We start from the raw sequence: 27933 nt of genomic DNA, 5'->3' as shown, positions 1-27933 counted from the left end.
GTCGGACATGACGCCACAGTGTCAACATGCAAGATGGCGGCGCATCACCGGCAGAACACAGCGGGGCGGCGGAAAGTGCAGGTGAAGGCGCGGCGGGGCCGGCACGGCTCAAAGGGAGCCCGGAGCTTCGCGGGCCGCGCCAGCGGCTGCAGGGTGTCAGCCCTAGGGGGTTTCTATGGCAGCGCAGTCGCCTCGTCTCGCACAGCCGCGCTGCGCTGAGGGGAGGCAGCGCCGCACGCCCCCGGGGTCCCTCCGCCGGCCGAGGGGGCGAGCGGCCGCCTGAGGCAGCGCTTGGGGGGAGCTGCTGCTCGCTGCCGAACCGGGCCGGGCTCTGCAGCCCCCCGGAGGCTGAGCTGAAGCAGCTCGGATCAAAAGCGGCGGAGCAGGGGGGAAAAGCGAGAGAACGGTGTCCCCAGACCTGCCTGGGTGGAACGGGAGTTCCCAGCAGCGACAGAGCTGCGGTTCCTGTCTCGGCTGTGTCCGGTGCCAGAGTAGGTTTAGGTTAGATATTGGGAAGAAATTCTTTGCTGCGAGCGTGGTGAGACGCTGAAATAGTTCTCCTAGTGAAGCTGTGGATGCTCCTCCATCCCTGGAATATTTCAAGGCCGGGTTGGGCAGGGCTCAGAGTAACCTGGTCTAGAGAAAGCTGTCCCTGCCCAGGGCAGGGGTTGGAACTGGGTGATCTTCGAGGTCCCTTCCAACCCAAACCATTCCATGATTCTGTGATCTGCTTTGCATCATATTTCTGCTTAGTTTCTGTAAAACACTCTGTACCTTTGCACACATGAGCAAGGAGCAGGGTTTTTTCTTCTCAAGTTTCAGAAATATTCCTTGCCAGCTCCAGGCAGCATTTATTGAAGGAAACCCGTGGCACTGGCAGCCAGGTGGGTGTAGACTTTCTCAACACACTTGAGGAAGAATTAAACCCTGTGGTTTGGGCCCAAGTGTTTTGTTGTAGCCTTGGTGGAGACTGGCATTACTAAAGCATGTATAAAAAGTCAAGACTTAACTTTAAAAGCCATTAAAATGGGTTTATTTTATGGTTCTCAATGCTTTTCTTCTTGTTTGTGATGTTGCCTGCCCTTCAGATGTTTTTACAGCTTTCACTATGGAAAAGATTTAATGCTTTATCAATGTGCAAAGCTGCCTAGTGGCAAGTGCCAGTTTCAGCTGTACCTATCCAGTGGGATCAAATGAAATATTGATTAGGCTTGAAATAGCATCAGGAACTTTAAAAACAGAGATGGGTTTGGTTATTGACATTTCATTTATCACACAGAGGAAATGGCATCTTTTAGAGCATTTGGTGTTTTCTGTGGTTAAGGAAAGCACTCTTTCAATTCTATATAAAGAATTCCCTTGCCTTGACAGAAAAAACCAGGATATGATTTAAAATATAAATAATGCCTGTGCTGTGAACAAGTTTCTGCAGGTTACACCCCTAAGCAGGGGGATTTTATTGTACCTTGATATTTGTTTGATGCACTCCTATTTATGAAGTAGTATTTCCCTGACAGCAGCATGCATCAAAGAGCTCACTCTTTCCTTTTGTCACTACTACTTTTTGTTGTCCAAGTTTGTTTTTACAGGTGGTTTTGTGCTGGTTTGTGATGTTTTGTCTCTTCTCATTGTGCTGTGTGTATTTTTTCACCTCATGTACTAATGACACTGGTGTACATGACACTGGTCTGTGTCTGAGCAGGGCACTGTGATTTAGATCCAGGTTGGTTGTGTTTCCCAGAGAAGTTTCCCAGCCCTGGAAGTGCTCAAAACCATCTTGGACAGGGCTTGGATCAACTTGGCATAGTGGAAAGTGTCCCTGCCCATTGCAGGAGGTGGAATGAGAGCATCTCTAAGGTCCCTTCCAACCCAAACCATTCCATGATAAACATTTATAAAGCTTAACTAGAAGCTGTTTATTTTTTTCTTCACTCTTATTATTTCACCTGCTTGGTTAGTGACAGGATTTTGTTGAGTAAAGGAGTTTTAAGTGACTGTTTTATCCATCAGCTGCAAATGAACAAATAAAACCACTCATGATTTATTTGAATTCCCAATGGCTGAGCATTTAGGATGCTTCCACAGACTTTTTGAGAGAGAGACAGAGTTGGAGAAATTTGTTCCAAACCTGTGGGGATGGAAGAAGAGGCTTTTACAAAAGACACCTCTCAGGCATGAAGGAACATTGATTCATTATGTGGCAGGAGAGCTGGTGGAAATTTATGGAAATCAGAACTATTATTAGCTTGGATGCACCTGTTCTACTGGTAAGCAAAGCCATCCAAAATAGCCAGTTTAGGGTGCTTCTGCATGTAATTTTAGTTTCTAATGGTGTAATCAGAGTTTTAGGCCTCAAAATAAATTCCATGTATAGAAAAAGAAGAGTAGCTAAAATCTTTAAATGGGAGTCAGGCATTTGAAGTGTCCAGTGGCAGGTGTTTGTGAAGCTTAGCCCTGCCTTTCTGAAGGCTGCAGGAGTGAGCTTGGGTGATTTGGGAAGGAGGGAGAGTGCAGGGCTGTGTCAGACACTGATTTGGGAGGCAGTGAGGGTGTCAGACACTGATTTGGGAGGCAGTGAGGGTGCAGGGCTGTGTCAGACACTGATTTGGGAAGGAGAGAGGATGCAGGGCTGTGTCAGACACTGATTTAGGAGGCAGTGAGGATACAGTGCTCTGTCAGACACTGATTTGGGAAGGAGGGTGCAGGGCTGTGTCAGACACTGATGTGGGTGGCAGTGAGGGTGCAGGGGTGTGTCAGACACTGATTTGGGAGGCAGTGAGGGTGTCAGACACTGATTTGGGTGGCAGTGAGGGTGCAGGGCTGTGTCAGACACTGATTTGGGAAGGAGGGAGGGTGCAGGGCTGTGTCAGACACTGATTTGGGAAGGAGGGAGGGTGCAGGGCTGTGTCAGACACTGATTTGGGAAGGAGAGAGGATGCAGGGCTGTGTCAGACACTGATTTGGGAGGCAGTGAGGGTGTCAGACACTGATTTGGGAGGGAGGAAGGGTGCAGGGCTGTGTCAGACACTGATTTAGGAGGCAGTGAGGGTGTCAGACACTGATTTGGGAGGCAGTGAGGGTGTCAGACACTGATTTGGGAGGCAGTGAGGGTGCAGGGCTGTGTCAGACACTGATTTGGGAGGCAGTGAGGGTGCAGGGCTGTGTCAGACACTGATTTGGGAGGCAGTGAGGGTGCAGGGCTGTGTCAGATGCTGCTGTTGGCCATGTGCTGCAGCTTTCAGATGTCCTGGCAGTCAAGTCAAGGTGAAGCTTTCCCAGCAGGTGCCTTGAAGGAGCTGCCCTGGAGGGGTTGCATTGTAACTGCTCTCCCAAAGTTGCTCCCTGGCCTGAATAAATTTCCCCCCTAACTCAGAACAGCACAGAGAATTTTCCTTATAAGGGTCAGCATCCTTATAAGATGATTGCATGAATTTTAAGCCCTTTTTAGCTTCATATCTTGTACAGAGTAAGAAAATCTCATTGTCCAAGGCCAGGCTGGATGGGGGTTTGACCAACTTGGCCTCCTGGAAGGTGTCCCTGCCTGTGGCAGTGCTTGGAATGAGATGGTCTTTAAGGTCCTTTCCAACCCAAACCATTGTGATCTCTTTGAACTGATTTTGTCATATTTGTGCACTAATACTGCAGCTTACTAGATGTGACATCATGTTATTTTTATGTAATGAATGTAAAAATTATAATTACAAACATATTGATTTCATATATAATGCTTAAGCAAACAAATAACCAGTATGTTGATTCCATTTTAAAAGGGTAAAATGAAATGAGCTTCTTAATGACTTCCATGACTTTTATTCTGGAGCCTCGATAAAATTTCAAATAATCTACTTAATTAAAAACCATGGTTTTGGGATACATATGCTCCACCAAGACAGTAAAGCAATGTTGATTTTTTTTTTTTTTTCCCCTTGGTACTTCACTGCTGCTTATCTCATTCATTCAGATCTCATAGAACCCTCCCATGATTTTGAGAAATACCTTTTTTTTTTTTAATTGCTCACGTGGAAACAAGGAATGAGTGTCCTCAGAGCTCAGCTGGTTACTGTTTCCTCTGTGTGGTTTGGTGGGCTGTTTTAAAAGCAGATTTTACCCATCTGTGAAGATAAAGTATTATAATGCATGTAATGTAACGGGGGTAACATGATCCCACATCAGTTGATACAAGTGTTTCCTGCATGGATAAGTGTAAGTCCTGCAACAAATTCATTTGGCTTTGTGTGCCAAAATGTATCTGTGGGCAGCAGCTTTATGTCTGGAGCTCTTAGGTAGTCATTAAATGATTACTCCTGATCCATTTAGGCTCCTGAATCCCATAAACTCTTTATGATGAGTGGATGTTTGTGCAGTGATGCTGTGGAAGATTCTTACTCGTTCTGGGAGCTTATAAAAGCTGCAGCAGTGTCAATGGCAAAGCTTTGGTTGTTATTAAATATTTCACATGCCCCAAGCTCTGCTCCTCCCAGCCAGTGCTGATCTAAATCCCAATTTTTGTTTTGCCCCTGTGGTTTGCCCCTGCTGGAAAGGGCACAGCAGGGATTGCTCCATCCTGTCCTGCATGGAGAAAATGCCACTGATGTCTCAGAGCCTTCACTTCTGGGGTCTCCACACCCCTTTCCAGTGCTTTATCTTCAATGATGAGATCTGTGCTCTTCAGGAGCAGAGGTGAATTTTATCCCAGCAGTTTCTCCTCAGCCAGAACTTCACTACGTTTATATTGTTTAGATATGTTTGTGTACACACAGGTTTGAAAATATACTTTGTTTTTGTAGTTTTGTATATTTACTAAATCTTCTAATATTTCTTAAGTCTATGCTAAGTGACGCTCAAAAACCCAACCAAACAAAAAAGCACTTTCACCTTTTTCTCCCCAAATAAGAACATAATGGACAAACACGTGTGGGTTTTCAGCAATCTTCCTCTGTTCTTTGTGAATGTTTTGGTTTTGTGGACTTGGCTGTGTCTCCACCACTCTTACACAAATTTCAGCTCTTTTAGTCAACTTGCTGTTGCTTTTATTGATACATTTTAAGTTCCCCATGCAGCCTTTCAACAGATTTTGTGGAGCCCCCAGTTTTTCCCTCTATGTTAATTTGGAATTAATGCATTTAAGTACAAGCCTGGATGCTTCTGGTGTGATACCTCCCTTTGCAAAGGCTTCCATGTGGTGTGCAGCAGATGTCTCATGGGGTTGTTTTTAGTTCAGCCACATGTGCTGCATTGTCGGTTTCTCGGCTGTTTCAATGACCTGGAAAGGCCCGGGGTGGCCTTGGGCAGCCCGCACTCCAAAGGACGAGAAGAGGCTTCAGATCTTTTCTCGGTGTTGGTGTTTATTAGTTTTTTATCTAAAAGATTTTCTCTCAGCCCGACAGAGGTCTGCACAGCAGCCAGCCATGAGCACACTGAGAGCCCCCGGGGCGGTCACCTATCTTTATACTCAAAATTACGTATACAATATTTATCATTTTTCCCCAATACCTTTTACCCTTATTGACCAGTGCGCTTTTAGTAATAACCAATCCCAAAGTGCCACCACCACCACAGAAGATGGAGGCCAAGAAGAAGAAGAAGAAGGACAGGACATGCCCCAATTCCTCCATCTTACTTCTTTAGACCCCCCTGTACAGAAATCCTAAACCCTGTGTTTCACACTCTAATTAACCCATCCCTTCACCATTCACCCAGTGAAATCCTCCCATCCTCATACAGGTGTCGTCTCCCGTGCAGGATCAAAGTCCAGCCACCAGACACTGCTGGCAACATTCCAGGACTCCCGAGCCCCCCAAGGGTGGTCTCAGTCACTCTGCACATCAGTCCTGAGGTGCTGAGATCCCACACTGCATGTCTTATTCTAGTTTTGTTAATTCACAAGATGTTTATTTCAGTCCCAATGCCTGGTTACCAGGAGTAGGCCAGTCAATATTTATTATTTTGGATGAGCAAATAAATTTATTCAGTATTTTCAGTGTAAACAACTGACAGTTACTTGGACATCATTAGGTGTCCAAAATGAGTTGGAGAGTGCATTTTTTGCTGTAGTCCTTTTCAGCTCATACTGTTTTCAGGACAGATGGCTTGCCTTGTCCTTAGCCAGCTGCTCAAATTGCAGTGTTCATTTCAAGTGTTGATGTTGTGTCCTATCAACTTGCTGACCACAGGATAATTTTCTTTGTTTGTCCTTGTAGTATCAGAAATTAAAAATAAGAAGTCCTTATTTAATTTGGATTAGAATTACTTTTATGACTGAAAAATATCTGTCATGGTTTCTCCACATGACATGGAGGAAGTTAGCATTACCTAATAAAATAGGAATTTCTTATTGTTAGTTCTTCAATTTTTAAGACAATTTATCAGGACATGTATGCTCTTCCTGCTTGGACAATAAATAACACTTTGTAAAATTATGAGGAGAGACAAAACTGGTTGAATTCTGTGCACAGTAGCAGTCATTGATGGGAAATTTTGTATCAAACTCTTTTTGTTGTTTTGCTATATTTTTTGCATCAAAGATCTCTTGTATTTACACCAATAAAAGGAACACAAGGTTTTAATCTTGTTTAATTCTGTTACAGCAGAGTTATTTTCAAGTTTGTCACAGGGAGAAAGAAAGATGATGTTGGATTTCCTGCTCAACTTCTGCTGAGATCCAATTCAAATCTACCAGGGAACAATAGCACTGAAAAAATATAACCCCTCTCTTTATCCCAGTTCTTTTAAAATAAAAACAATACTTGACAAGAGATGTTTGACTGAATTAATATGTGAAAGTCATTAAAGGCAATAGAGGGCAAATTAACTTTGACTATTTCAGTACTGTTGATAATGAGAAATGGTTGTCATTCTCCTCTGATTATGTCTCTTTGTGAGGGAAAAACAGCATTTGGTTGAGCTGACTTTAATTTCATCAAGATTAATGTAGAAATATGACTCAATTTCCAAAGTCCTGTGAAAGTCTTAATCATACATGAAAAGTACCTTATTTACTAAAGTAAGCCACCATTTGGGGATTTTTCTGCATTTTTAAATATTTATGGCTGTGGTTTTCTTGACTTCTTTTAAACTAAAAAGAAGTAACATTATGTGCAGAAAGCATCAGCATTATCATGCTTAGGTGACTAACATAGTTTGACAATCCAACTTATGAGTGGAATGAAGAGCTCTTAAATTATACCTGAAAATGTAACAAATATGGGAGATGACTGACAGAGGAGGAACAAATCCAAAAATTGAGGATTTCTCCAAGAATATCCTGGTAGCATTTGGGAGAATGAGAGGTGAAGGGCCCTATCATATAACAAATATGGGAGGTGACTGACAGAGGAGGAACAAATCCAGAAATTGAGAATTTCTCCAAGAATATCCTGGTAGCATTTGGGAAAACAAGAAGTGGAGGGCCCTGCTGATCTTGAATCTGATACTGTGTCAGGAAAATGTTGTTCTCTCTAATGAATAACATTAAATTTGATCTACTGACCTCTAGGTTTGTGTCTTGCTGCTGACATTTAGTATTTTTAACTGAGTGTTTTCACTGGTTTTATTCAAAGAATTTGACAGCAATGTGAATTTGATGGGCATCCCTTTGCCTTGTGTTGGAATGATGTTAAACCTTGACTTTTGTACACATAATCTGTGGGTTTTTCAGCAATAGAGCCATGATATGATTAAGCCCAGGTAAGGATTGGCACAGATCTTGCTCCCTGCATCTCACAAAGAAATAATACCTCAAGTGCTTGAAGTGCTTTATCAGAGCACTTCTGTGTTGGTGGTGTCTCCTTGCAGCAGCATCTCTGGAGCTGTGTGTAGGTGGAAACTTGAGCATGGGGAGTGAGAATGTTATGGATGAGTCTGGAATGGGTGAGAGAAGCTGAAAGTATTGGAAATGAGGACACAATCTAAAGCTGGAAGAGCTGTGGTACTAAAAGGGCTGAGAGTGGCTGACAGAAGGTCTTTAAGAGCATTGAGGATATAATAATACAGTTATGGTGCTGTACATATACAATTATGTATCATGTACATTTTCAAGTGTAGTGAAGGACTTGTGGGATGTTAATGGAGAGTGTTGAGGCAGGAGGCTCTTCATTTTGGTCTGTAGAGCTGCTGCAGCTGTTTCTCAACCAGAGAAGAGCACTGGACATGTTTTTTCTGGAAGCATCAGTGCTCTGGCTGTGCTGCCTGAGGATGGGATAATTTGGTGGAGGTGTTTCCCACATTCACCAAATGGACCTGTCAGCTCTCATGGTACAGAATCTGAGCTGCTGTGAAATACTTCTGTGATAAGGACCACTGAACATCATAATTTGTTGGATTTATTTTGTGTCACTGAGATCTGATCTGGAAAACATTTTCTTTATACTACTTTAACACAGTTACTGGAGTGAAAAATTGATTTCAGATCTCTAGCCCATGACTACTCCTTGTAAGCATTTTCAGAACACTGGTGCTTGTGTATCCAGAGGATTCCTGTTTTCAGCAGGTTTGATTACACCAAGCATGAAATTTTACCTTGTTCTGATTATATTTTATAGAATCTGGGACGATGCATAACTGGCATCTTCCCCTCCTTTTCCCTCAGCTTTGAGCTTTTTTTTTTTTGAGGGCTTTCCTCAGAGCAGTGTGTAAACCCAGGGATCAGGAAAGTGAGTGCAGTAGCTCTGAAGCAACTGCAGTTTCTTAGAATTGTATTTACTGAACACTAATAATGGAGACTGCTGTGGCCTTTCAGGCTCTCCTGAAATTTCCTCTTAGTTTTTCTAAACAAATCAATGAAATAACCTTTACACACAGTACTGTCAAACATGAAAGGAAAGAAACTAATGGGATAATTTATCTGAAAGAGCACTAAGAGTTTGAGTTTCTTATTATATTGGCAGGTAGGTAGTTCTTAAAAATTGGTTTAAAATTAGTAGTGACACCTATTGAATTTGTATCTGCATTCTTTCAGTGCTTTGTAATCCACAGTGACCATATCCTCTCCTTTGTGAGGTTGGGAAATACTGGCATTGCAGCTATGGAAACTGTGGGACCCACTTGGGAAGTGACACACAGACCCAGTGTGTTGTGTAAGATCACCCAGAATGTGCACACACAGCAGGGAATTGAACTGAGGATTCTCTGGGTCTAACTGAGCTTAAATTGCAGTGATTAAAATAATCTACTGGGCTCCAGCTGAATCTCCTCTGACTCTTCCCCATTTTTGGGAGCAAATGACTTTGGTGGTGCTGAACTCTCAAGCTGACAGACAAAGCTTGTAAAACTCTTTGTATTTTCTACTCAAGAACCTTAGAAAGATGAAATTAGATGCTCAGATTTTATGGCCATGTCAATATCTTAATACCATAATTGGATTTGTGCAAATGTGTTGTAGGTTTCCTATGTGATTAGAGATGAAGTGGAGAAGTACAACCGGAACGGGGTGAATGCGCTTCAGCTGGACCCAGCATTAAACAGACTCTTCACGGCAGGGCGGGACTCCATCATAAGGATATGGAGTGTCAATCAGCACAAGGTCAGTCAGGACAGCCTCCCTGGCTCTAAACCTGCTTTTTTTCCAAGTTATCCTGCTGGTAAGCTGCCTACAGGGCTGTACCTGGTGCTGTGTTTTAACAGCTGCCAATTATTGCGATCACAGAATCCTTTTGATATTGTTCATACTGTGGTGTCTTACATAACTGTAGTTCTCACAAAAAGGGTTCTGGGAGAGTGATTTCAAACAACTCTGCACTAGGAAAATTTGAACCCATATGCAGGTTGGAGAAGGTACCACAACAGGATGTGATAGTGTCCTGGTTTAGGGCAAATTTGTTAAAGAATCTGCAAAGGGGGGCCCCTCCAAAAAGCAAACCCGCGCGGCCCTTCCCCCCAGCTGGTTCGGGAAGAATTTCTTGGAGAGAAGTGGAAAGAACCTGTTTATTTCAGGCACAGCACCCCCCAGCACACAAAATGAACAATACCCGATGACACCGCTCTGAGAAAGGTGACAAAATCAGAAAGTCTCTTTCGGGGGTGGTTGCTCTGTTCTCAGTCCCTCCGGCGCTGGGGCAGCTGCTGCAGCCAAACGGTGCAAACCCTCGGTGTTCCCAGGTCCCAGTCCGGAGCAGGTTCCAGATGGTCACAGAAACAGGGGAGGAGAAACAGTCCAGGAAGGAATTTGGACTGTTTAGCTAAACTAGCTAATAAGCAGAAGCAAAAGCGAGAGCAGAGAGACAGCAAGCAAAGCAGAAAAGCCAAAAGCAAAAAGCGAAAGCAGCCCTATGTACTGCCCGTCTCTGTGTCCCTGATAAGAGAAACCCAAACAAAACTTTCACTCCTCAGAGCCGGTCTTAAAGGCACAGAACAGATGAATGGGGATACAAGCATCATAACGTCACCCCAGGACAGATAGTCACAATCTTCTCCATTGGTGATGAGTTTATTTTTTCTTAATTTACAGCAAGACCCTTATATAGCATCTATGGAACATCACACAGATTGGGTAAATGACATTGTGCTCTGCTGCAATGGCAAAACATGTAAGTACTTAAAAGTTTCAGAACTGCAGTATTCAGAAACTGTGTACAAGTAAATTATCTGCTGCTTTAATTGTTTTCCATCTTTTCTTAGCATGTAAAATTAATTTTTGATGTATATTTTTATTTTGGTAAATAGTGTAAGCAGCTGTTCTAATGAAAATTGAAATGTTGTATGAATTGTTTTAATCTCTTTGAAAAACAAATTAGAGTAGTACGAATATGCTTTAAAGTAATATATAAGCCATTAAAATTTAGTCTTTATTCTTTCCAATTTAGTGATATCTGCTTCTTCAGATACTACTGTTAAAGTGTGGAATGCACATAAGGGATTTTGCATGTCAACACTAAGGACGCATAAGGTGAAAAACATTATCTGTAAATACTGTGTGTGATCAGTGCCATTCTTACAATTATTAAGATGTAGACCTCAAAATGATAACATTGATTCATATTGTTCCATTTATTTTATTGTAGGACTATGTGAAAGCCTTAGCATATGCAAAAGATAAGGAGCTGGTAGCATCTGCTGGGCTGGACAGACAGATATTCCTCTGGGATGTAAATACTCTCACAGCACTGACTGCCTCAAATAATACTGTCACAAGTAGGTACCTGGGGAGGGGAGGCAAATGCAATCCATTTTATTAAGTAGCATAACCTGTGAGGTCAGTTTAAAACTATGGATGCCTTTTTCTGTCTGTACATAAAAAATGGGCAAGAAATTTGAAGGAGGAGTTTGCATGTATTGAGTCTATTTGTTGTGTTATGTAATGGCTGGAAATCTAGAGCAGCCAACAGTCATGGCATTTAGAATAGAGGACAAGTCTCTTTGAACTGTTTCTCCTGAACTGTGACATGCTGGTTTCTCTGAAACTTGATAGAACTTTAACTTGAGAAGATTTTAACCTCTCAACCAGCCTTTTATAGAAATGTTCTCTTAGCTTATTTGTTGCTACATTTTTCTGTGTTTTGTGATTTGAGGTTGGTTTTTTCTTGGTATAGATGCTGAAAAAAAAACCAGGAAGTGCAGCTCATAAAGCAGGATTTGATACATTTGTCAAATCTGTCAGAAGAATAGTTACTAGATAAACTAGACTAAAAAGCACACAGTAACACAAAGCACTGATTACATATAAGGATAACAGACTGGTGAGATCTAACTCAGTAGAGAGTGGAAGGCAAGGAGAAACTGTAAATTCTACTCATCAGGGTTAATTCTCAATGTCACCCTCATCTTTTAGGAAGTCACCTGTCCTGCTTCTCTCTCCCAGAAAAGCATTATAGAATGTAGAATATCTATAGAGTATAGGGTTATAGAATATCCTGAATTATAAGGTACCCTCAAGGATCATTGAGTCCAGTTCCTGGCTCTACATGGGACAGCCCCAAAAATCTCACCCTGTGCCTGAGACTGTTGTCCAAATGCTCCTGGGGCTCTGGCAGATGTGACAATGCCCTGAGGAACCTGTTCAGTGTCCCACCACCCTCTGGGGGAAGAACCTCTTCATGATTTCCAGCCTAAACCCTCCTGACACAGGTTTCTCCACTGTGACAAAATGTAATATTAAATTCTGATATTAGGTTACAAATCCTGTGTTGGAAACTTAGCTCCATCATATAAATGAATCATTGTGGAGTTTCACATTTTTACTGGCCATGCAGTTTGTTGCTATTCTCAGCCTTCTTGATATACTGATGGTATGGATTTGAGGCTTGATGAAATGCCTGATTGTGCTCTCTAAATAGATTTTCATTTGCTCTGTGCTTTTCTGAGTTGAGGGACTGGTACTTTAATCTCCAAAAGGGGATTAGGCTGGTTGGTATGGAATTCCTCAGCTCTGATGGTAGGTGTGATGCTAAGGAGCTGCCATATGGTTTTCATAAGTGCAGAGGTAGCATCCCTGCTCAAATAACACATTTCAGTGCTGCAGTGTAACTTCTCTGCATTTCTGCTGAACTAGAAGAGCCTTTAATACAAAATATAGACTTTTACTGTTGCTTGGAAAAAAAAAAACTCTGCACTTAAATCCAAATGCTGTGTGTTACAAGATGACAAAGAAGTGTCATATTGCAATGATATAAGTTAGCAAGGGTGGCTTGATGGTCCTGGCCCAGAACTGTGAGGCCAAAAGGTCACCAAAATTGTAATAACCATAAATCTGAGGGGTTACTTTGTTTTTATGCAGCAGTAGATTTAGAATTGGAATGGGGTTTTCCCAGCACTATGCTGACTATATATAGTCTTTCTGAAAGCAACTCTGTATATGGGGCAGAGTGGCCCTATTTTCATGAGTCAAAGAGTATTGAAATACCAGTTTTGAGTCAATAAGTATGGTCTTCAAATAACAGCATTAAAATTGAAAATGTGCATTTTATTTTGAAATAGCTTCTTCCCTGAGTGGGAACAAAGACTCAATCTACAGCCTTGCAATGAATCAAATGGGAACAGTTATTGTATCAGGGTCCACTGAAAAGGTAAGCAAAATTTGGAGGGGTTCATTTCACTTCAGTTCAATTTCAACATAAAGAGACAATTTTATTCATTTTCAATGTCATGTCTGTAGCAGCTTTTGTGTTTTCAATAGTGAGGGCAGACACTTCTCTTAAGTGGGAGTGCAAGTGTAGGATACAAACCCTGCCTCAGTCTGAGGATGTGATGTATCCATAGAGCTTTAATACATAGGGGAGACAATCAGATCATCTTGTGTAACCCTCTTTGTCAGGGATCATTACATTTCCCCACAAGAGCTCTGATTTTGAGGACACATGACTCAGATGATTATCAGAACTGAAGCAGTTGCTGCAGGTAGGAGAGAAGGTGTCAGCAATTTGCAAAATCCCTGCAGGAGGTGGGAAATTAAGTGAGCTAATGAAACTCAAATGTTCCCAAGAGACAGCCCTTGCTCTTTGTTAAGGAAGATAAGATAGACTTAAATCTGAGTTTTTATTTTTTTTTTACCTAATCTAACCTTGAGAGAATTTTATTTCCAAGACAATATAAAACAGAAATTAGGATACACCAGTGAAGCATCTGAGAAGATTCTCAGAAGCACATTTTATGTCCTCATCACACTGTCCTGTTTACAGTCACTTCCATTCTTTAATTTCTTTATGACAGAAGAAGCCAGAACAAATTAAATTGAAATTAGGAGAAGATCACATCTGATTATTAGAGCTGGATGAGATATAGTTATGTCTGTCTTGTTCTGACATGTTTCCAGTGATGAATGTCCACGTGTTTGGAATAAGGGAATAAAGGCTCAATTTCTCACATTGGTGGGAAGAATGGTGTTAATGTCATTTATCCAATGTCTGTTCCCATAGGTTCTAAGGGTGTGGGATCCAAGGACTTGTGCAAAACTCATGAAACTCAAAGGGCACACAGACAATGTCAAAGCTTTGTTGTTGAACAGAGATGGCACCCAGGTATGTGCTTTAACCTGAGACAGAGGCATTTTACAGAGAGCAGAAAAAATTCATTAATCCATTTCAATGTAATTATTTATTATCATAGATTGCAGATATTTAGTGGTGTAAGGTGGGGAGGCTGATGGGCGAAAGTTGTTTTTATTGCTGTTCATCCAGGTGTGTGGTGGGTTTACATAAAATACTGGAAATCCTGACAAGGATTTAACACCATTTTAGAGGAAAAATATAACTACATAAATGATTAAATCTTTTTTATTAAAAAATATTTTGAAATCCTTAAATAACTGTTTGATTGAAGTGTGCTGGTTGTTGCTCAGTGTCTTTCAGGCAGCTCTGACGGGACAATCCGCCTGTGGTCCCTTGGGCAGCAGAGGTGCATAGCCACGTACAGAGTCCATGATGAGGGTGTCTGGGCTCTGCAGGTCAATGAAGCCTTCACTCATATTTATTCAGGAGGAAGAGACAGGAAGATTTATTGTACAGATCTAAGAAATCCTGATATCAGGGTGCTGATCTGTGAAGAAAAGGCACCGGTTCTTAAGGTAAATGAGTTTAATTCAGGGAATCGTGGAATGGCTGAAGTTTGGAGTGATGGCTGAAGATCATCTGGTCCAGTTCTCTGCCCTGCCCAAGAGCACTGGCCCAGTTTTCCCCCCAGTTTTCCCCCCAGTTTTCCCCCCATACCCATCAAGATGGGTTTTGAGTATCTCCAAGAATGGAGAATTCACAACTTGTGCCAGTGTTCTGTCACTCTCACTGTATAAAAGGATAATTGCATGTTTTCTCATGAAGCAGTGGCTTGAGGTATAAATTGATTACATAATTCACATTGGCTAACAAGTGTTTACTACACCACATCTTCAGCAGATTGCCTCTGTCTCCCAAATTGCCTCTGAAGTTTAATTGCCTGAAGAAGATGGATGCCTGGCAGCTACTGAAAATGTGCAAATTTGAATATTACTGAAATTGAATATGCTTCACACATGAGAAGTTTGGTTTATCAGGCTCTAGTACAGTTTTAAGAAATTTTAAGAAACTGAGCTGGCATTGCCAAGGTTTTGTACAAAAGTGGATTTTTCTTAGCAGCAGCATATGTGCACAGGGCTGCTTTAGAATCTGTTACATACTCATGGGAACCAGGAGTAAAGTTGTTTGTGGGTTTTTTTGAACACCTAAACATGATATTTGTATGCACAAGTCTGAATCTTTCCAAGAGGCTGTTTTTTAAATTTTTTTGCTGTCTTTTACTTTAGTGACATGACTTTTGAATCTTATATATATAAGGTTCAAAAGTATAAGGAGTGTGCAATCAAAACATATGCTAATAGATATGAGCAGCCTGGCTTTCCTTGGGAGTGAATTCTGGCTTGGAGTGTTAAGATAAAATCCTGGATACCTTAACTTAGTTCTGGGAAAGTCAGGATGTGAGATTTCAGTTCAAAATGGAAAGTGAAAGTGCTGGTCAGCTGTGCAAAGGTCAGAAGGAGCCTCTAATCTTGGCTACAGTGATCTGAGAAATGTAATGGCAGAGCCAAATATGTAAAATTCTGCTTTTTCTTTTGGATAAAACTTCTTAAATTCTCATTTTAACCATATGAAGTGTCTGAACACAAAGTAATTGAGAAAATCCTGTACTTAGGAAACTGTCCATTAGGCAAAATTTCATCGTGCTGGAAGTAACTCTAACTACTTTGTTAATACACATTGCATCTATGATTGCCCGTGTCTAGAATTCATTTGTTGAGTATTTGTTATAATTCCTCTTGATTTTTCAGAAGTTTCATCTTAGTTACTTTTCATTTAAACTTTGTATTTCTGCAGTAAACTGAAAGTAGTGCTGTTTCTGAGATACTCTCAATTATAGGAGTGGCTCTATACAAGACAATACAAATTATCAAAGGGAAACTAAGTTAAGCATGACTGAAAATTTGTTTCATTATTTAGATGGAACTGGATAGATCAGCTGATCCTCCTCCAGCACTTTGGGTAGCAACAACTAAATCCTCTGTGAATAAATGGGTAAGTGATACATTTTACAGTCTGTGAATACAATGGAGTAGTCATGGGATTTGGATGTACTGTGATGTGTAAGTTTTCTTTAGAATAAATCATAAAATACTAATATTGAAATTGCTCAAAAGCTATGAAGCTTTGAATTACTTTCTTTGCTCTGTGTTTATGATGCTTTTAAAAACAAATTGTATTTCTTGGAATTGGGTAGTTAACATCTAAACAGCAGCATGAACTGGCAGTTGTTACTCATAGATAAAAGCAGAGTTTTTAGATGATTATGAATGTATCATTATTTTCTTTCTTTCTTTAGACTTTGAAGGGAATCCATAATTTTAGAGCTTCAGGAGATTATGATAATGATTGTACCAATCCCATTCCACCCCTGTGTACGCAGCCTGACCAAGTTATAAAAGGTAAACAGCTGTTTTGCAGAGGAAAAAAATCTTGTAAAATCTGTTCTCTTTAGCACAAGTGATAGAGCTTTAAGATTGACTCAGTTTTTTAAAAACTTGCTATTATGATTTCAACCAGAACAATGTGGTTATTGTCTATCCACTGTTAGTTAGAGTTAAAATCATGTTTAAACTTTTGTGGTATCCAAGGTTTACACAAAAAAGTGAAACCAAAGAACAGCATATGTCATGTCATGCAATTTAATTGAATGTGATATTAGATTAAAATGACAGTAGTAACCTTAATTCTTGTTTGTTTGCCAGGGGGTGCTAGTATTATTCAGTGCCACATTCTTAATGACAAGAGGCACATATTAACCAAAGACACAAATAATAATGTGGCATACTGGGATGTCTTGAAGGTAAGGATGTGATTTAAGATTTTCTACTGTTGGATGTTTAATTATTTTGTGCCACTTTTTTATCTATACTTTTTTAGTGTCTGAGATTTCTGTTGTAGAAAGTAAATAATTTTTCTGTCTCAGGATGTTATGCAAAGTTTGCTTTTAGAAAAAGGAGGGGCGTTTCTGAGCTTTTTTGTAGCTTTCCCAGGTGAGGTTGATATCTGCATGCAACTGAGTTCAATCCAGTATTGTCATCTGCATTCTCCTGAAGTGCAGACCCTTGAATTTTTTCCAGGAAATAGTAATGTGTGTTTTGATGGGGTTTTGTTTCAAAGAGGGTTTGTCTTTGCTGCTAAGTCAGGAAAATGAACAGAAGGAAGCCTGGCTCCTGCCAGGTGTTGCCTGGGGAGACTTGGTGTGACATTTCTTAATGTTGTTTTACCCAATGATTGCTCAGAGGAGAGGGGAAAGAGTGCAGAGAGAAAGGACTCAAATCCCACATCAGTGAGGTGGTCAGCAATTTATTCTCTGGCAAAAGCCTGTTTAAATTCTAAATATTTTCCTTCTTGAGCTATGCAGTGCAGCAGCCAAGATCAGTAATGAGGTAAAGCATGCTCAGCCAACTTACTGAGTTGTTGACTGAAGCAAAAAAGAAATTAAGTTGGAGGATATAGATTTATACTAAAAATTATCTAGATTTTTTTTGAAAAGTTTTCTTTATTTCAGTCTGTATTTAAGTGTGCAGTGTTAGATCTCAGGACCAAAGTTAAATGCTAATGGTAATTTTTACTTTCATTCAAGTATTTTTTTCTTAGTAAGGCTGTGAGAAGTGTCATTTGATACATGTTTAAATCCATATTCACTGTAGAGGTGAGATGATTTACCAGGTCAGTGTTGCTCCCTGCACTTGAAAGCTGAGACTTTATTGAAGATGCTGGAAGAAGAGAGGGAGGTTTTCCTACCTGAAGCTGCTCTTCAGTCTTTGCTTCCTGTAACTTTTCCTGGATTTTGAGGGAATAAATTCCAAGGTTGCAGTCCTCAGAATTTGCCTAAAACAAGTATTTCAGGATGACTTTGCAAGTGGATTATAATAATTTGGATTTAAACAGAATTACTTAGAGGACTTTTAAAGTAAAAGTATGAAAAAAACCAGAAATAAATTATCTTCACAGAAATTCACTCACTACAGTTCCCATTGCAGTAGTTGAGCTGAATTTGTTGCTTGATGTGCTGGAAATATTGGTGTTTGATGGAGTACTGAAATATTGGTACTGGTGGGGAGAGAAATGACAGGGGGTATTGGAAGACAGCAGACTACTCAGTGTAGGGAAAATATTTTCTAATAATCTGAAGTAACATTTCCAGACCTCTCTACTGGCTTGATTCCACTACCTCAGAAATAAATGAAGAATAAAAATTACTCACAATATAGTCACAGTTTGACTTCTTAAAAAAGATTTAACCTTTAACTTGGATGATTTTGGACTGCAGTGCTCAGGGAGAGATCATAAGTAACAATCATTCCAAGTGTGTTGAAAATCAAGGAAAAGTCTTGAGGTGTTGATATCACTCAGTACTTGTACATTTCCTTTGGTGAACAGGCATGTAAAGTTGAAGACCTTGGGAAAGTAGATTTTGAAGAAGAAATTAAGAAGAGGTTTAAAATGGTTTATGTGCCAAACTGGTTCTCAGTGGACTTGAAAACTGGGGTGAGATACAGCTCCTACATCTGTTGCTTTAATGTCATGTTTCACATTTTTTCATGTATTGTTTGTTCAAAAATATTTTAGTTTGTTAACTTTAGAAGAACATTAATTGCTTATCTGATGGATTAAATTTATTTTCAATTAAAACAGCAATTTTTATTTCTTAATAATTGGGGTAACATATTTGTAAGTTAATTTGTGGTATAGTCCACCAATACCAATTATGAATTAATACAGTTTGGTAAACAAATTGTGCTGTCATGCTTTCAGAACTTCTTTGATTTATTGGAGCAAAGTTAGAGATTTATAGACTTACTTAATCCCAAACAACTATTACATTTCTCATGGTTTTTTGCCAACAGATGTTGACAATTACTTTGGATGAAAGTGACTGCTTTGCAGCCTGGGTTTCAGCAAAGGATGCTGGATTTAGCAGTCCTGATGGTTCTGATCCAAAATGTAAGTTTTAACTAATAATAGTGGTTTATTTTAACAAAGAAATCAGAATAAATTCCAGTATATATATTTTGAAGTATTCCAGTACCACCTATGTCAGTATCTGATTGGATTTTGAGGCTTTCTAAATAAGAAATTCTGTAGCATATTCTCCAAAGAAAATACTTCCTTTTTTTCTGAAACAGTCGTCTTCAGGGTTTACATTTAATTTTGTTTTAAATTTTCAAGATGCAATAGGGAAAAAATAATTATAACCTAATGTAGAGAATGTTAAAGCACAGGAGTGATCCAACAGCAGAGATTCTAAAATCAGCTTTTCCTGAAAAATTGTAACATGCAGCTCCCAGATTGTGACAAGCAGATTTCTGTGCCCATAAATAGTTTGCTTTGGGAACAAAACTCATGGGGAATTTTCAGGTGTGGATCAAATGGACAATATTGTATTGCCCATGGTTTTTTGTGTGATTGATGTTCTGCCTCACTGTGTGTTGACAGTAAACCTTGGAGGGCTTCTGCTGCAAGCACTTCTGGAGTATTGGCCTAGAACACATATCAATCCAATGGATGAAGAGGAAAATGAGATAAACCATGGTCAGTATTTTAATGTTTTCTTTTTTATTACATTGTTTGTTTATATATTTCTTTAATAGATACATTTGTTGTCTTACACCTTTCTCTCTGTCCATTATAGACTTCACGTTTTTTAGCACTTTTAAATTTGCTTTACACTAGAAACTGTTGTATTTCTGAAAGTATCATCAAAAATCTTCCCTCTGTCTGTAAAAAAAGTAGGTGAATAAATGATTCTGAAGTTACAGAAACATGATGAAAAATATTGATGAAAAACAATTACTGGCAAACTGAGGCTTGACTTGGGAAAGAAACACTAGATAATGACAGGAAATAGCAATAATTCAGTTATCCAACATTAGCAAGTATTCTCTTGACATAATTCCAGTTTTCTTCTAGGTATTGTGAACAAAGAAAAGCTTGATTGGAAAAAATACATTCAGGGTAATAATACATGAAGTAATTCCATAGAGAAGTCCTTAAAGTGGTCCTTAAAGTCCTTAGCATTATTAAGGCAATAATGCCAAGCCTAATCAGGCCTTAGATGAAAGCCATGTGAAATGTAAGGTAGAGGCTGAATTTGGCAAAATAAGAAAATCTCTTAACTCTTGAGTTGGAAATCAACTCAACCCAGAGTTAACTGACGTCTCATTTTTGGTGATTAAGAAATTGCTTTCTACAGATAGATGATGCAATTAAGAAAACTGCACATTCAGCATATCTCACTGCTTTGTGACAGGACTGTGCCAAGAATTAGTTGCTTTCTTCTTTCAAAACTGGCCTCCAAGGAGGTTTAGAGCTCTTGGCAGATTATTCTGGATGCAGCTGCTGATTCTCAGACTGTTGTGTATTGGCAGTTTGCAGCTTAGAGCCAGACAAGGTTTGACAAGTGTCACTCACAGGCTTCTGTGGTGTTGGATTATTGATGCTACCCTGCTTGTTCCTGTGTGGAGTTGTGGATTAGTGGAATGTTTGGAGTACTCCAACAGAATATTTTCTTTGCTGTTCCAGAAGAAAAAAAATTAGGAGACTGGCACTGAGCAGTGACTTGAGAAGGTGAAGTGTACCTGTTGGGCACTGGCATTTTTGTAGAGATACAAATTTAAATAAACACAAATTATGTGCAGTGTTGTTCCTCTCAATTGTTCAGAGAAGTGTTATGAAAAAAATCTTTCAAACTATAGGATTTTTCACTTGCTGTAACTTCAGTATCATGTTTACCCCTTCCAATACAGATTTTCTTTTTTTCTTTCTTTGCTTGTTACAGTTTCTGACCTTTCTTTGAATACATATGTTTCTGGTTAGAAAGCTGAGGAATCACTCATCTCATCAGTCTGTGCCATTTAAATTTCTTAATGTTGCTTGAATTCAACACAAATGAGGTGCTACAGTGTAATGGAGATGATTTTCCCAAGTGCAAGTCAGGCATCCAAATTCTTCTACATTGTTTCAAGATACCTACTGATTAGAAGCTGCACTGCTCAAGAGGTGTATAAATAATGCTGATTTTTCTTTAATCTTGTCCTATCCACCTGATATAGAATCAGGTTCTTCAGTCTTTGAAGACCCTACTGCTGTAATTAGCTATAATAAATTGAATTTATAACAGAGGAAGTTCAAGGCACTGTGAGTCTGAGCTTTCCCAGTACAGTGTTTTGACATCTGGCAAATCCAGGTAGAAGAGCAGTGCAAACAACCCTTCAGAGTTCTGTACTGTCACTCTAGAGGGCAGAACAGTCTTGTCTCAGCAGAGTCTCTTTAGTTGAGTCCTAATTTTACTATTGCTCAGTTTGACAAAAGAAATGGGGAAAAACTTCATGATTGGTTTTTGACTCCTGGACTTTATTTTCCTTTTTTCACAGGCTTTTGAAATAGGTCTGCCACAAACCTGTATGGATCTTGTTACTCTCTAGTGGTTTTTTTATATACTTGCTGTATCTTGGAAATGGGGATTTTCTTGGTTTTCATGAGGCTCATGATCTTATTAATTTACAAAATGCACCTGCTGTAGGTGGAATGTGTGCCCATTTTTAAGGCCTAGTGCAGTCTCACTGCTGTTTTATGTGTTTTTTTTCCCAACAGTGAATGGGGAACAGGAGAACAGAGTCCAGAAGGGAAATGGATACTTCCAAGTGCCACCACATACACCAGTTATTTTTGGTGAGGCTGGAGGACGCACTTTGTTCAGGTATAAAAACTTACAAATATAAATCCAGTGGCTGAGCAGTCCCTTTCTTAGTGCAAGCAGGAATGTTATCAAAAATATTATTTCACTCTCTTCTGTACATTTAAGACATGCCCTTGCCAGGCAAAATAAGCAGCTGTTAATGATTTGTCCAGCTGAGCATGTGAGTTTGAGCATCATGTGGGGTTTTAAAGCAGTAAGAGTTGTGTACAGTCCTTAGTTGTGTGTGATATTTTTGAGTGCCCTCTTTCTGCAAACTGAGAAATTAAACTGTGTTTTAGAATGAAATTGTGCTACTTTAGATTGTGTGTTGTGCTGATCTCTGAGGATGAATTATTCAGGAGCTGCTGCTCACTAGAGAATTGACTTCTCCCAAAATTAGTTGATAAATCCAGTAGAAGGTCCTGATCTCTGGCAGGGAGGAACACAGGTTCTGTATTGCAGTGTGTACTGGTACCCTTCTATTTCTTCTTGTTCTACATTGAAAAACCCAACTGTGATGTGTGATACATCAGAGACAGTTTAATAGTGCTGCAAAACAAGTGCTGAACTTGCAAACACTGTGAATTGTTTGATATTTACTGACATAGTGGATTTTAAATTTAAGGGATGGGGCATATTTGGTTTGTTGGTTTTATTTCCCAAGCGGAACAGGCCCCAAATGATGTAACTTTTAGTCAGTGAAACAGGGAAACCATTTTCAGCTTGGAAAACTGACTTTTTTCCCTGCAGTATCAATGTATCAATGTGTTGTGCCTGGGGCTTAGTATTTGCCTGCATTCTGTTCTGGTGGATCTTCCCTCTTATGCAGCTGCTCCTGCTCTGGAAAGACCCCATTGGAGAGAGCAAGCCACATTTATGGGACCTAAAAGGTGGCTTGCAGGACTCTGACAAAATACCTAAATGCAATGTATAAAATGAAATGTGGCTTTTTTGCATCATTGCATGTGCACATTATCTGAAACTGGTTTTATTCTTTCCTTCAAGTGAGGGCTTAGCAGATGTTTGACATGCAAAGCTCATTTTTCTCAAGAGGAGAGAATTGCTTTATGCCAGGTGCCTCTCCCCTTCTCCTGACAGTTCTGTACTTCACACACAAACATAACACAATCCAGAGCAAAGTACTTTTATCTATTTTCTGTGTCATAGCTGTAGTCTCCTGAGATCCTACTCTCTGTTTCTGGTATCTGTCTTCCTATTGCTCCTTCTGCTCTTTACAGAAAATAAATAATTTCTTCCCCAGTAAGTTCATGATCCTAACAGAGTTCAGGATCTCTGCCCATTAAAAGGGCAGAACTTCTCCTGAAAGCTTTTTAATGCAAATGGCAATAATTGTTGTTACAATAAAGGTTATTTCTTTGTGTCTCAGGTTGCTATGTCGGGATTCAGGTGGTGAAACTGAATCCATGCTTCTTAATGAAACAGTGCCACAATGGGTAATTGACATCACTGTGGATGTGAGTATTGGGTGTATAAGTTTGGCTTCTTTTAGGTTTTTTTAAGATGTAGTACAATTAACTTTGCAGCATCTGAAATGACATTTTAAATTTTTGCTGTGTTTGTATTTAAAATAAGTGGTCTCAAGGTCTGTAATCAAGACCCTTTGAGATGCATCATTTTTTGATGTTTCTAGTTAAAGTACTTCTTGCTCAATTTCTTTTGACAGCCTGTCTTAGATAAAGAATTCAAAGTCCTGTGCATAATTGGTATCCTTTCCTAGTGAGGAACTCAGGAATAGAGAATACACTTCATGTTGCTGCTGCCTTTTGATACTATCTAATTGCCTTTGAAATAAATGATAATTTATATTCAAAAGCTAGATGATCTGTGCATCATCTAAATTGAAGTGTCTCAGGAGTATGAGTAATTTGGAATTTAGCTGTGGTGGGTATGTTGATTAGGAGTCTCTCATGAGTTTTGATAATTAGGAGCTGAATATACTTCACATAGCAGCTGCTGCAAGTAGGAGCTGATAATGGTTCATCTTAAATTAACTCTTCTGAAACTTGTTGTCTTCTAGAAAAATATGCCCAAGTTCAATAAGATTCCCTTCTACCTCCAACCTCATTCATCATCAGGGGCAAAAACTCTAAAAAAGTAAGTAATGCAAATATGACTTATTAACATTGAATATCCAAATTGCAGAAAAAACCTGCAAGCTCAAGGGGGGAAAAAAACCAAACAGCAGAAAAACCACCAAACCAATTCACTGATTTTTTTCCAGAGAATTGTTTTGTGCTTGATGGATTTATAGAAGTTCTTAGTCATTTAGCAGCATTGCTATAAAGCTCTAAGTTATATCAGAATATTTAAAAGCACTGTGGATTTTGGTTCAACAGGCAGTTGTTCAAGTTTATGCTAAGAAATGTCTATGAAGTGCCTGCTGAAATGGCACTTTGTCTTTTGTGGTATTTAATCAGAAAACAGATGAATTTATAGATTGTTGCTCTGTTCAGAACCACAGCTTTGTTTTCTGTTGCTAACAGAGATGAATAATTGCTTTTTGAAAGGAAAAGGGACAAAAACTGCCAGTAGGGAGTGCAAACGAGTTTGCCAGTCACATGAGCTGTAACTGGGAGCTGGGTTGGTTAGAAATCAATGCAGATTTTTATCTGGTCTTTTGAATATCTCAACTCCTGTTTTGAGTTATTTGCTGTGTGACTCTTTGACTAAATTGCTGTTATGATCATGGCATTGTGGATGATCCTGATAATTTACTACCAGACAATATAAAGATGATCTCTATGTAGCTGCATATTTTTCTACAGCTAAGGGAGGTGTTGTGAAGATAAGAAATAGAGTTTGTTTCTCAAGTTTTTTCCTGACAAACTCCTCTAACTCCTGCAGAGACCGGCTGTCAGCCAGTGACATGCTTCAGGTGAGAAAGGTGATGGAACATGTGTATGAGAAAATCATCAACTTGGACAATGAGTCTCAGACCACGAGCTCCTCCAACAATGAGAAAGCAGGAGAACAAGAAAAGGAGGAGGACATTGCTGTGCTAGCAGAGGAGAAGATTGAACTTCTGTGCCAGGACCAGGTAAGTTCCCTGTGATCAAGACCAGGCTCTAGCAGTAAATTGGTTGTGAATTTTTGAGTTCTGAGCTTGAAATATGCTACAGATTACCTGTTAACTTTAAGTAAATATTTTGACTGTGTTAACTTAGAGCTGACACGAGTTTCTGACAGTTGCAGATAGGTAGATGAAGGAGTTTTCATAATAAACCTGTTTAATTTGGTCTGGCATGGGGCCCTTATGGGATTACATGCTCATAGTCAACAAATGGGCTTAATACAATTCCATAGAGTTGTATTTTTAGCATTTCTTGAATGTTTTGAGTTCTACCTTTTTGGCAGTTTTCAAAATTGGTCCAAAACCACTAATTGCCTAATAAGTGTAATGGAGATTAGGCACTGAGGACGTGGTTGTGATCTGAAGTTACATGTTACTCTGCTAAAATCCTTCACTAATGTATCAGGCTCAGTTGCTAATTGAAAAATCTGAGCTTTTGCATGGTGTGGTATTTCCGTGGCAGGAAGGAATTAATCTGACTCCATGTTCTTAGAAGGCTCATTTATTATTTTATGGTATTGTATTAGATTATATTAAAGAATACTATACTAAAGGATAGGGAAAGGATACAGACAATCCTTTGGCTTAAAAAGGATACTAATGATACTGATACTAATGATACAAGGATATACTACAAGATACTAATGAAAAACCTGTGACTCTTTCCAGAGTCCTGACACAGCTGGACTGTGATCGGTCATTAAGTTAAAACAATTCACATGAAACCAATGAAACAATGACCAGTTGGTAAACAGTGTCCAAACCACATCCCAAAGCAGCAAAACACAGAATAAGCAGATCAGATAATTATTGTTTTTATTTTTCTCTGAGGCTTCTCAGCTTCCCAGGAGAAGAAATCCTGGCGAAGGGATTTTTTTAGAAAATATGATGGTGACAGCAAGGCTTATCTTGGTATCAGTTTTCAGTTTGTTTGCTTTGTTTTTTTTAAATTTCTGCCAGCCTGGCAGAATTGTTGAGTAAAAGCTGCCTTTTTGCTGTGCAGGTTTTGGACCCCAACATGGACCTTCGGACTGTCAAGCACTTCATCTGGAAGAGTGGCGGGGACCTGACGCTTCACTACCGCCAGAAATCGACGTGAGGGCAGCGCGGACCCAGAGCAGCCATCTCTGACCTGACCTTGCTGTGCTGGTTCCAAGAGTAGTTCTAGAGCAGCCCTGAACCCCTAAGGTAGATGAGACTTCTAATGCCTCAGTATGGATGGGAAGTAAACATTTAATTGAAGTGACTAATAGACCTGTAATATAGAGGAAAAAAAAAATCTATATGACTTAAACTAAAGTCTGTCCTAGTCTCAGTCAATGAGATGGGAGGTCCCTGAGTGGTTTGTGTTGTGTGAGGTGTACAGAGAGTGGATGATAACCCAGTGCAGACTTTTGCTTCCTCCTTTTGGCTTTTGGTTTTTTAACAGAACATAATCCCTCATCTGCTCGTGCTCGGTATCAAACAGGTTTGGCCATGTTAGTCACTGTTCACAGTGTAATTAAGAACTGCACACGAGGTATTTTTAGTACATTCCATTCATAAAGTTCCAGCAATGATTTCTCACAGGTTACTTAAGCATTTCTACCACTAAAAGAAATTTGGAAGAGAAAACACCACAAAATAGATGTTTCATACTTGAATGAATGGGCCCATTTAATTGCAAACCAAGGGTTAACATGAGAATTGTTTTAATTGCTTTAGAGAGCTGTTGACATGCAAGATAAGAACACTAGAAAAATATCAGAGCAATGCGAGTCCAGTGATGCTGTGCATCATAATAGAGTGAACATGCTTTGCAGCAACTTAGAGATTTTTTGTTTTCTAAATATATATAACTTCTTCCTGCACTGTGTCCTTGGTGTTCTAAAGACACACTAGTCTAATTTTTTGTAACTGTGCTCCAAAAGTATGTGACATTCTGTTAAAACTTCAAACCATTCTGATTATAACTTCCTATGTTTAATGTTAAACTTTAAAAGCTTCTCAGCAGATTTCATATTCATGAGATAAAAATATTGATTCTTCTTTTCTGAGGTTTTATATGCAATTGTTCTTTTGTTAGAGATTTATGCAGATCTTGTTTTCACTGCTATTTCTAAAAATCTGTGACTGTCATAGGCTCATGGTAATCTTTTATAGAAGTTTAACTTATTGGGGGGAGGGAGGGTAAGGGCCTTTCAGCTTTTTGTGAGGAAAATGTGGGGATATCCCAGAAAACCATTTGTAGCCAGATTTGAGCAAATCACAAATCCTCATAGAGAAATGGTTTAAAAATTACTCTTGTCTGAAGCAGAAGCACAAGTGCCTTCAAGGGGCAGTATAATATTTGAGTTTCTTCAGGAGACACATGCTCTAGCCCTTCCTGTATCTTGTGATCAAGATTTAGGTTGAGGCCTAAGGAAAGTCCGAATAAATTCTATTACTGGGATTGCATTGGTCAGACAAAAAGTAAAGTATTTTTCATCATGTTTTATTTGAAAAAATAGTCAAAATAGAGTCAAAATAGTCATTCCCTTCTGCACTTTAAACCCAGCAAAACAAATTCATTGCTTAGACAAAACCATGGTTCAGAATCAAGCTAGCATGTCTTTTCCCATCTTTTGAGAATCAGGTTCAGTTGTCTTATCCCCATTTCTGTGTATGCTTAGTTTGACACAATTGTGCTTTAATTGCACATTTTTAGTGCTGTTTGTGAATTAAATGGTTAAACAGAACTGTAACTTTTATTGGTAATCTGTCCTGACTTGTATTTATTACTAGCAAGGGTCTTTGTCTGTTCCAATAGGCACTGTTTGGGTTATGTTTTGTTTCCTGGTTGTCTTCCTGTCCTATTGTATACATTGGAGTTGCTCACAGTAATTTTTTGTTTGAAATCAGCCCAAGGTTGTAACTTTCCTTCTGTTTTTTTCTTTCTAACCATCCCAAAACACAGTAACAGGAAAGATTAATGGAAGAGTCTGCAATGCCAGAAGGGTAAATGATGTTTCACAGTTGTATAGAATAAAAGGCTTTAGTTAAAATATTTTCAAGTTGTTTTGTGTACTAGATAAATTGTGTGATTTTGGAGCTTGAATTTAACCAAGGGCTTCAGAGTGCTTTGAAGCCTCAAGTAATGCAATGGCTGAAGAAATGGCAATGCCTTGGCAGAATTAGCAGAATTCTGTGAAGATAACCTTGTA

The 27933-nt window shown here is 39.4% G+C and overlaps 1 protein-coding gene across 1 annotated transcript; it reads left to right on the top strand.

Moving 5' to 3' along the window:
• On the top strand, positions 1–27778 carry WDR48 (WD repeat domain 48). Its single transcript, XM_058031921.1, has 19 exons — positions 1–81; positions 9380–9520; positions 10445–10523; positions 10800–10882; positions 10998–11127; positions 12910–12998; positions 13848–13949; positions 14270–14494; positions 15897–15971; positions 16276–16378; positions 16682–16779; positions 18363–18470; positions 18830–18926; positions 19419–19514; positions 21576–21681; positions 23048–23135; positions 23699–23775; positions 24526–24718; positions 25755–27778. Exons 1-19 carry the CDS (start codon positions 34–36, stop codon positions 25848–25850), a joined length of 2034 nt encoding a protein of 677 aa, XP_057887904.1. The 5' UTR covers positions 1–33; the 3' UTR covers positions 25851–27778.
• The last annotated feature ends 155 nt before the right edge of the window (positions 27779–27933 follow it).

The sequence above is a fragment of the Melospiza georgiana genome, chromosome 1, assembly GCF_028018845.1.
Source record: "Melospiza georgiana isolate bMelGeo1 chromosome 1, bMelGeo1.pri, whole genome shotgun sequence".
NCBI classification, from domain to species: Eukaryota; Metazoa; Chordata; class Aves; order Passeriformes; family Passerellidae; genus Melospiza; species Melospiza georgiana.
Note: the sequence above shows the minus strand (reverse complement) of the source record. Positions and strands in the feature narration are given on the sequence as shown.